The sequence below is a fragment of the Lactuca virosa genome, chromosome 6 (genome assembly GCF_052849685.1).
Source record: "Lactuca virosa cultivar CGN04683 chromosome 6, Lactuca_virosa_CGN04683_v6, whole genome shotgun sequence".
Lineage (NCBI taxonomy): Eukaryota > Viridiplantae > Streptophyta > Magnoliopsida > Asterales > Asteraceae > Lactuca > Lactuca virosa.
Genome location: NC_136431.1, coordinates 206,039,409 through 206,049,737, shown reverse-complemented (window position 1 = coordinate 206,049,737; position 10,329 = coordinate 206,039,409). Strand labels below are relative to the sequence as shown.

The 10,329-nt window shown below is 34.9% G+C and overlaps 1 protein-coding gene across 1 annotated transcript; it reads right to left on the bottom strand.

Moving 5' to 3' along the window:
* Window positions 1–6,889: 6,889 nt before the first annotated feature.
* LOC145122245 (uncharacterized) lies at window positions 6,890–7,647 on the bottom strand. The gene is made up of 3 exons (XM_079057879.1): window positions 7,549–7,647; window positions 7,267–7,460; window positions 6,890–7,178 (listed from the first exon to the last, which is right to left on the bottom strand). Exons 1-3 carry the CDS (start codon window positions 7,645–7,647, stop codon window positions 6,890–6,892), a joined length of 582 nt encoding a protein of 193 aa, XP_078914005.1.
* Between the last annotated feature and the right edge of the window lie 2,682 nt (window positions 7,648–10,329).

Genomic DNA, 10,329 nt, shown 5'->3' with positions numbered 1-10,329 from the left:
CTTTCATGATTTTATCAAATTTCTTTGTTTCTTTATACACCTGATCTTCATCAATGCGAGGAATTTTTGTTTCTTTCGAAACATTTGGATCTATTGTTTCCTTCGAAAACTCGTCATCATCATCACTGTCAGTTTGACTATCTTCGACAGTCACATGGTCAGGGTCAAAAACTTTCGACGTAGAGGGTTGGTCTTTGTCAACTTTAATATTCGAATCAAGACATTTTTCTTTACCCTTAGATAATGATTTGACATTAATGACAGATAAATGAGAATAGTCAACAACTTCCTCTGCTTCAATTTCACTGATATTGTCATCTTCAGTATCAGCAAAGTTCTTTTGAGAGTCAGAAGTCAAATTCTCAGTCGTTTTCAAAATCTTGATTTGTTCATTTATAGTCAAAGTCTTATTAACTATATCAACAAGATCATTAGCATCTAGATTTTCATCGATTTTCACTATTCCATAGGAATATCTATTATCGGGGACTATATCAAAGTCTGATAGAGTCATCTCATAATCATAAGAAGTTGCATCAACTTTTCCCCTTTCGAAAGATAAGAATGGTAGAAGCTTCCTATGTTGTTCTTTACTTATATCACTAGAGTGATGCAATTCAGTCAGTTTACAATAGAGTCTTTTAGCAGAATTACAGTAAATATTCCTTTGTCTTAACAAAATCCTATTATCTACATTCAAACTATCTCTAACAATCATAATGTTCGTTATTTGCAACTCTAGACGATCTATTTTAGCCTTCTTCGCCTCCAACATCCTTTGGGTTTCTAGTAACTGAGTACTAGATTTTTTAGCCTCATTGCTATCAGAGATCACTAGATTATTAACATAAGTAACAGCATCATCAAACTCAGTTAACATAGAATTATTAGCACTTAAAGGAATATTAAAGGATTGAAGTAGAGAACGTACCTTTGAATTCATTGGGTCTTTGTCTGTTTATGTCGAAACAAAGCAACGACCAGTAATCTTCTCTTCTTTATCCTCCTCAAACTTTGCAAACATGTCTCCATGTGTCGGATTTCTCATCTCTTCATCATCCGAGCCAGAAGACCATATTTGGTATTTGCCCCCATCCTCATCTTCTCCGCTCGCAACCAATGACATCCCTTTCGACTTTGCCCTCACTTCTTCTAGCTTTTCGGAATAATATGCCTCATCCTTAACCCTATTCATCTTTTCTTCTTTCTTTTTCATCATGTAGTCATTAGCCATGTGATTTGCTCCATGACAGTAGTGACAATCAATTCTCGAATCACCTTTTATCTTTTTCTCTGGTTTCAAATCTTCACTCTTGACCTCTTTCTTCTCAAACTTCTTCCATCACTAACTTTTCCAGTGTTACTTCCCTTCATTTCACCAACTTTCGACTTTCCATTGAATGGCTTCTTATAAAACTTATTTACTCTTTTGTTGGAGTAAAAAGCCACCGCTTCGTCATCAGAGTTGACGATAAGACCTTCGTCTTCAGAGCTTTCCTTCTCAGTAGCTTCCATCTCACCTATTCTTCCTGATACTTTCGAAACCAATGCTAATGGACCTCCCAGATTGATTTTTGACTCTTCAGCTATTTCATTTACTTCAGTTTCATGAGCTTTTAGCCGATTGTAAAGATCATTAAGAGTCAAAAAATCGAAGGTTTGTTGTGTCTTCATCATCAAACTCACATTCCTCCACTCCTTGCGAAGACCCATTATGAAAGTAAGGTTGTATTCCATAGCAGATCTGGTAATTCCATACCTATTACACTTGTAGATGAGCTCGATCAGACGATCATAGTATAATTTGATCGATTCACCATCTTTTTGCTTAAACTCCCTTAATTCATTCAGACATTGCTTGACAGAACTAATTTTGGTACTTTTCCTTCATTGTATTCCAGATTTGTTTTAATGTTTTGCAAGTTCGAACGTAATTATACACCACAGGAGGAAGAGCACCACGAAGCTCTCCCATGCATTTTTTTCTCATTCTTCTGTAGGCTTTCAGTTTGTTCAGTAACACTTTGAGTTGATGTAGAATTACCAATGATTTGAACAGATGAAGGTGGATGAACATCATCACTTTTGCACTTCCATAGCTCTTCATCGAGTCCATTCGAGTAATCCTCCATTCGATAAACCCATTGATCATAATACTCTGGAAAAAGCATAGGAATCTTAGTTGAAGATCCTAACAATACGGTATTCATGTTGAAATTCGCCATTGATGTACAGACAATTTCAGATAAAAGCTTGAGAAATTTGAGATTAACAAAACGAATCAAACAGCATATGAACACCGAACACTCAATTTATCAATCGAAATGCAGAAGCAAATCAGAACTGAAGATCTTCAAAGATTTTCAGGATCAAAAGTGTGGAAACTTTTGAATCTAGAATTAGATTCAAAAAGCTTTTGAAATAGAAGAAAATCAAATCAAAACAATTTGATTCCTGCTCTGATACCAAATGTAGTTCCAATTGAATCGAGTAAATCAAACAGAATCAGAGTTAGAAATGATTTATAACAAGAGATATAAATATAATCTGTTTGGCACGTTGTATTGCTTGATCAGTTGAATACAACAGGTTGAAAGAGAATACGATTACAATCAGGAAAGTTCTTAACCTCTAAAGTATCCTTCCCATATTTATAAGGAAAACTGAAAGCACAAAAAGTATAAGGACTTTGACATCTAAGCTTCGTTACAAAAAGTAGTCCTTAAAATAAACATACAATCCAAAATTTCGACATTACAAACAACAAAGATAATTTCGACATCTCACAACCTTCGAACCCCAACAAACGTCTCCCATAAATCAGTGCGTGTCGTGGTTTGCGTGTCACTAAAGGCATATATTTTGATAGTGATTGACACGCAAAAGGCATATATTCTAATAGTGATTTGGCATCATATTGGTCAAAAACATCTAAATTTTGAAATGTTTCGGACCTGACTATATGGTTGTTCACGCACCCATTGATGAAATATACCCCCAAAAGACCGGTAATTGGGTAACTTATCCGAAATGCAATATCTAAAATATTTTTTTACTCATAAAAGTTATTACATTTTTATATATATAAATACAATATATTTATAACAGAAAGAACTTGTCGCTACAATAGGGTCACAAATTTGTAGCATGACATTTTCCATTTCTTATTACCTTCTCTAAATGAAAACAAAACAAGATGCAAGGGGATATAGGAAGGATTGAGGCATCTTTATTGGTTTGTTAATGCTTTCGGGATACCACCGGCGGTTTATTGGATGACACCGGCGGTTTATTGACGTCAGTAATTGGTGGTGCCTCTAGTTCTACCGATGATGTCTTGACTGAGCCGCTTACAGCCGACACATAAAAGAGGTAATACACTATAGAGAGAAGCACACCCACGAGACCCATGATACCAGCTCCTGAGAAGATCCCAGGCCTTATCGTGCCACAATAGAACACACCATTGACGTCCATAGCCACTTCTTTTTGAGTGCTGAGTTTCGCACCAGCAATAAATAGGATAACAGCTACAGAAGATGTAATCCTGTATAAAAATGGAAAAAAAAAATCAAAATGAATCTTTAGTCGGGATGAAGTTTCATGAACCATTTGCATACCATGATATAACAATACAGACTCGAGCAAGTTTAGCTAAGTCAGGGATTGTCCGGCAACATGAACAACATCCACCGCTGGCTGATGTGATGATTGTACGAGCAAGCACAAGAGCCACCGTCGCCCCAATAGCAAAGCCCATGGCTGGACTACTTGGGTACTCGCAATAGATCTCAATGCCATCGTTAACCACCGTAGCCTGAGATTTCTGCATGATTCACATGCATATGTTTGGAGTAAATAAAAAAGATTTATCAATAAATATTAGTTAACACTGGTAAGTTGTAATTAATTAAGTAAATTGTGGCTCTATGGTTTACCTTAACTCTTGTGGCTTCGGCTGCAAACCCAGCAACTGCAGCTGCGATTCCAAGGATCCCTACAAAAATACAAACGTAAATAGTTTTGCGTTCCATCTTTTTCTTCCTAAAAAGCGATTGTGTTGGTGTTGTGAACTTGTGATGAAACCACAATGGTGATCTTGTTGAATATATATATGTTCGGCAGAACGAAAGAACCAAATTACAATATTCATTAAAAGCTACGAAAACAAGATCACCCTAGATGGTGTACAACTAGGAGGATACAAAATTACAAATACAATGAGCCTAAAAAACACCCCCAGTTTTTATAAAATTATACCCATTAGTATATTATATATAAAATCTAGTAAATAATACGTTAAATTTATGTTAGTAATATAATAATACTGATATTTAACATAAAAGGAGACACGATGATGTGTATTTTATTTCCAACTCACTAGTATACAAGTCATTTAATAGTGCGAGGGTTTTCATTTTTGATGCGGTCCTTTCTAAAAACCGCCTTATTAAATAGCTATAGCATCAAAAAATAAAAGAATCGCACTATAAAATAGCTTTGTTAATGCGTTTCCCAAAATCGCACCATTAAAGCATTTTCTGATGCGGTTTCTCGAAACCGCACCAAAAAATCATGTGGAAACCGCCTCAAAAAATAATTACAACCGCACCAAAAAAATTTCGCACTAAAAAACAATGAACCGCACCAAAAAAGAATTCGCACTAAAAAAATATTTAACTGCACCATTAATCTTTCCTCAAAAAATTCATTCAAATTTTTCATTTCGCGCTAGATCCCTCCAAATTTCGTTCAAAATTTTCATGTTTTTCAAAATTTAATTCAATCTTCCCTCTTTTATATAAAGTTGGAGATGCAACCTCTTCTCATAATTATAGTTTTGTCGATTTCATGCTTGAAAACGCATGTGAGGTATGTCCATTATTTATCTTTTTTTCATTAACAACATTTGTGCCTCCATTTTTCTCTTATTAATTGTAAACGGATGTCCTATTTTAAGTTTTAACGATGTTTTCTTGTTCTGAATTTCTGCAGATGCCTATTCTTTCGTGATATATCTTCAAAAAAGGATCCAAAAACTTATGATGTTTCAGTGACTTTCAATCAACGGGTATGGAGTTAATTTTTGCAGAGTGAGTTTTAAGATGTTGAAAAAGAAATTGAAAACAACATCGATGAAATGTGATTTCCCTAGAACAGATTTTTAATTGGTAGAGAATTTTTTTTTTTTTTGCAGAGATTGAAACCACCCCTTTTCGAGAAAAAGAATTTACAATTAAACCTTTGATTGAAAAACACTCACCGGACATACCTAAATACAAGAAAATGAAGCTTCATAAGTAGCGTGGTATGCATCAATGGCGAACCTGTTAATTGGTGCGGTTTTAGCTAGCTATTTTTTGAGGCGGTTTTGGCTATTTTTTTTGTGCGATTTTAGCTATTTTTTGAGGCGGTTTTGGCTATTTTTTGGTGCGATTTTTGACTATTTTTTGAGGCGGTTTTGACTATTTTTTGGTGCGGTTTTAGAACCGCACCATTAAATAAGGGTATTTTTTGATGCGATATTTTTTGGTGCGGTTCAATACCCGCATCAATTAATCATTTTAACCGCATAACACTGTACTAGTGACTTTTTTTTAACAGGCGGCAATTTTATATAAGGAAACAAGATCCAGATTCCAGCAGGAGCTAGGAAGGTACGAGAGTAAGAACAAAAAAAGCGGATACAACACCAACACTTAGCACCTCAAGACTAACTAGCGCCAAGTTCTGGGACTTTTACATGACAATCGACTAATCGAGGCAAAGCATTGAAAACAAAGTCGCAACATTTAATAAAAGATATGTTTAGACATCTCTTTGACTTCAGTGATAGAAATCTGCAAATCTATAGTCTTGCTAAAACACGTGAACAGAGATAGCAGAAATCTGCAAGAGTCTCCAAAGGTACTAATTGCATTAGACTCTTAAGACATGACCCATGAAGAGCACACAAGCAAATTAACAACAGCAAAACCACCAGGAGAACGAACTTTGAACCACATTTAACTTTAAACACCAATTTAGTAAAATCCATCCACACCATGAAAGCATAAATTTTTTATGGGTTGCATGCATGTACATTAATGGATACTCAACTACATCAACACTTTAACAAGGTTTATATGGATTGGTTCCCATAACGTACACACGATGGATTTACATTTGAGGGGTATAATGGATGTAAATAATTTTGAACCAAAAGTGATCCCATAAGAGCATCTACATGTGAAATAAGTTTAACACGAAAGAAAACGCAAAACGCACACTAAGTCAAATTTGATTGCGAATTAAGTCGAATGGTCAAGACATGGGGAATCGAAAATTTTATGAGGCCATCATCCTCTCCTTGCTCTAGTTTATGTGGAAATCTCTGAACGAGTTTCTGTTTAGGAATAACGTATAATCGATTCCGAAGTTTGTTGACAAAAGACATGCAATGCCTTTTCTTTAATTATGTCAAAAATAAATGCAAAAAAGGTAGTTGCATTTGGTCCGAATGGTGTTATAGCCCCATCTACAGGTTTGTTCTTATTCATTGTAGTTAAGTCATATTGCATTTGGCACTAACAAAGAGGTTCTTTATCGACAAAAGCTAAGAACCAAATTGAAATTATAAATACATACGAACTTTAAATTAGCCTCTGGCGTGTACACCCAAATGTGAGGGGCACCTAATTAAACAAGAAGTAATGCAACGCTCCAAATCCAGCAACAGCAACTACAACGACGATGATGGCAATCAAACTCCTTCACATACATTCATACATATATAGATACATATATATAAATATAATACATACATGCCTACATACATAAGTGCCTACATGGAGATGCTCTTAATTAAACTCATTAAATATCAACTTCCAAAGTGATATTAGACCCTCGATCACTGCATGCTCGGAGGAACAGGTGGTATCTGTGGATCATTTGCAACAGATGGTGCTTCTACCTCCGATGCTGATTGTTTCTTCGGTATATTTTGAGTTGAAACGATCACAAGATAATAGAAAAGCGTCAGGCACAAACTCACAAGAGCCTCGAATGCAGCAGTTGACAACATTCCAGGTTTTAAGAAGTAACATTCATAATAACCTTCTTCATTTAAATGCAAATCCCTTCGACTACAAAGCTTCGCTCCCGCAATAAACTGACCCACTGCTACAAACGACAGGAGCCTGTATATACATATTAAAGTCTAATCGGTTTTATTGATTAAACTACAAGAAAACAAACGGATTTTATAAGATGAAAACAATTAATTACCAGGCTAAAATGATGCAGTATCGTATGAGTTTGGGTATGTTCGGGTGAGTCCGACAACATGCATAGCCAGGCCCTGTAGCTAGTCTAACTACGATACGAAGAAGCAAAAGAGCCGCAGCAGCTGTTATTGCAAGGCCCATGGCTGGACTACTTGGGTGTATGCATTCGTTACCCACAATGCGGATTTGAGAAGCCTGTGGTTTTTGACGAAGAAGAAACAATTAACTACGTAATTATAAGTGTCCATTTATATATAGATTTCCTGCCAATTAACTTATGTACCTTAACCCTGGTTAGCTCGGCGGCAAGCCCAGCTCCAGCGGATAGTAACCCTAGTGCCAGTACTACGGCAGCTACGAGGATGGAGCTCCTGATCACCATCTCTATAAATGCACGATTGTTGTGTATGAAGATTGAAGAAGGCTTTGTGTGTTTATAGGAAAAGATTGTCATAAAACACAACGAATTCCAGAAGCAAGTTTCCAATGGCACCTACAAAGGTGATCCAACAAAGTACCCGCGACGATGGCTGTTAAGTGTTTCTTTGAATATTAATTTCATTATCTTGTTTTTTTCCTTTTGTTTCAATTCTTTGTGAAAGCTTTTTTTTTTTCATGAAACTCTTGTTGTAGATGATTGTTAAGTGCCAATAAGCATGTTATGGTTTATTTAAATTATTACGAATTGTTTTGTTTAGTTTAGCAACATTATCTTTTTTATTGTAAAGTATTATATATGTATAATACTTCTGACTGAGTTAACTTTTGACTGAAATTTGCTGTTTGATTTTGCATTTAACTGACCGTACAAAATGACTATTTTACCCTTGGAACATCTGAAACACAACACATATTGGAATTAGCATAAAACTCTATAACTAATATTAATCACAACATACTTTTATTTATTTGAGAATTATAAAAATAAATACAACATTCAAGATTTTGCTTTTCCACCAACACTTGTATTAGCTATTCCACCGACCTTCAAACTTTTGCTATCAACAAATCGTCATCTTGATATAACAATCCAAAGACCATATCTTCCCAAAAATAAGAAAACAAAGGGATGACAAAAAAAACCCAATTAAACTCGATAAAGAACAGAAAATTTGAAACCTTTATGACCAATTGCTTGTACATCTGTGCAAGTCTATTACTTCCTAATCGAAAAATATAATTAGAGGTAAAAAACAGCACATTTATGAATCAAAATCATAATTCACTGAGAAGAAACAAACCACAACAACTTCACCAAACTTTCCAAAGCATTGTTTAAGTCCTTCATCAGCTGTAGATAATTTGAATTGATTCCAGTCACTTTCGATAATTTATGAATCAAAATCATAATTCACTGAGAAGAAACAAACCACAAACATCTGATTTCGAATTGATTCCAGTCACTTTCGATAATTTGAATCAATAATCAGGTCGCCAAAAATTTCTATCAAACTAATGAATTCACCAATTACATCCATAAACAAGAAATCGAAAATCAATCAACGATTTTTCAGATCAAACTTTGAAGCAATTAAGGAAAACTACCACGTTCGATTACAGACCTTACCGGAGGAGATGGAGGACAAGGTCGGCTGATAATCTGTGATGGAGTCGTTAAGGTTGTGTCGTTGGGTAAATGGTGGAGAATAGTTGTGTTGGAGTAAGTGGAGGGGGAGGGATGCACCGACGATGGCAGAAGAGGGAGCAAACTCCGGCGAACACAGAAGCGGGAGAGGGAGAAAAGGTTGGGTCGTTCACGATGGAGCGTTGAAAGCATCAGGGCAATGTGGGAAATGTTCCAGTCAGCCTCTTTTTTTCCTAAGACCGAATCAGACATTTTCTCATGACCCAATCAGCTCATTGGACCGGGTCAGACATAATTAGCCCTTTATCAAACACGCTGACCGGACCAAGTCAGCAAAAAAAGCTGACCAGACCCAGTCAGCCACACATCAAACAGGCCCTAATTTAATTAAACTAAAAGTTATTATTTCATAAAACCCTCTATTTTTATATTTTAGTTTTAGCCACTTAAACAATTTCACAAATAATCTTCCAGTAATAATAATTTTCTTTTTCGAAAAAAGTACTCATTTTTTTGAAAAAAGCTTCATATTTGATAAACTTGTTTGGAATAACGTCTTCATTTTGCCTCATAGTTCCTTTGTTGTTACTTATGATGCTTTTTTTTATGTTTTTTGGCATTTAAATCTGAAGAAAAATATTAGATTTTTTTTGGAACTAAGAGAAAGTTTGTTGTGTTCAATTCTTGCGGGAAAAACCTAAATCAAAATCTATTTGCAAAGTACTTAAAGGTTGTAACGGGCAAAAACCAGCCCGTCTAGGTTGACTTAGAATTTTAGATTGTTTTAATAATCAAACAAAAATATCCTTTCCAAACTCAAATCTAATTTCAACTTTTATGTTACATTAAAATATATGTGATCTATAATAATATTCTTATATAAAGTCCATAGAAAAGAATATATATAGTCTATGTGGTAGGAATCATAACGAACTAGTTTCAGTTATAACCGCAAATATTCAAGGCTATTTCTAACTTCATGCATCTCAACATAAATCAAGAAATCTTCCTAAAAGATAGTGCCATAATCAACAGGTTATCTAATATTGATTCATCCAGATTAGTTCTAATCAGGGTTTGCTAAGAGCATTAGTTCTGTTAGTGTTTGTCGGACTAACACCAACAACTATAATGAACCAAAAAATGCCAAATCACTGTTGTTTTCCTTTCTTAAGGCCGGTGATCATTGATATTTTTCCAAACACCTTATTCTGTACAAAACCTTGAAAAATTGTTTATAGGTTGGTGTCTTTAAAACATCATCAATTGAAGCAAATTCAACAAATTTATCTTTTATAATAGTACAAAATTGATCATTTGCAAGTTTCAAAGTTAACAAATCATGGCCTTTAGGTTTCAGTTTCACTAAAGAAAAAAATTATATTCAACAGAGATATTATTAGCACTATTGTTGTTATTTGAGTAAAATGACCAAAAAGAAGATGATTCCTTAGAACTTCAAAAATTGTCTTCAAAAGA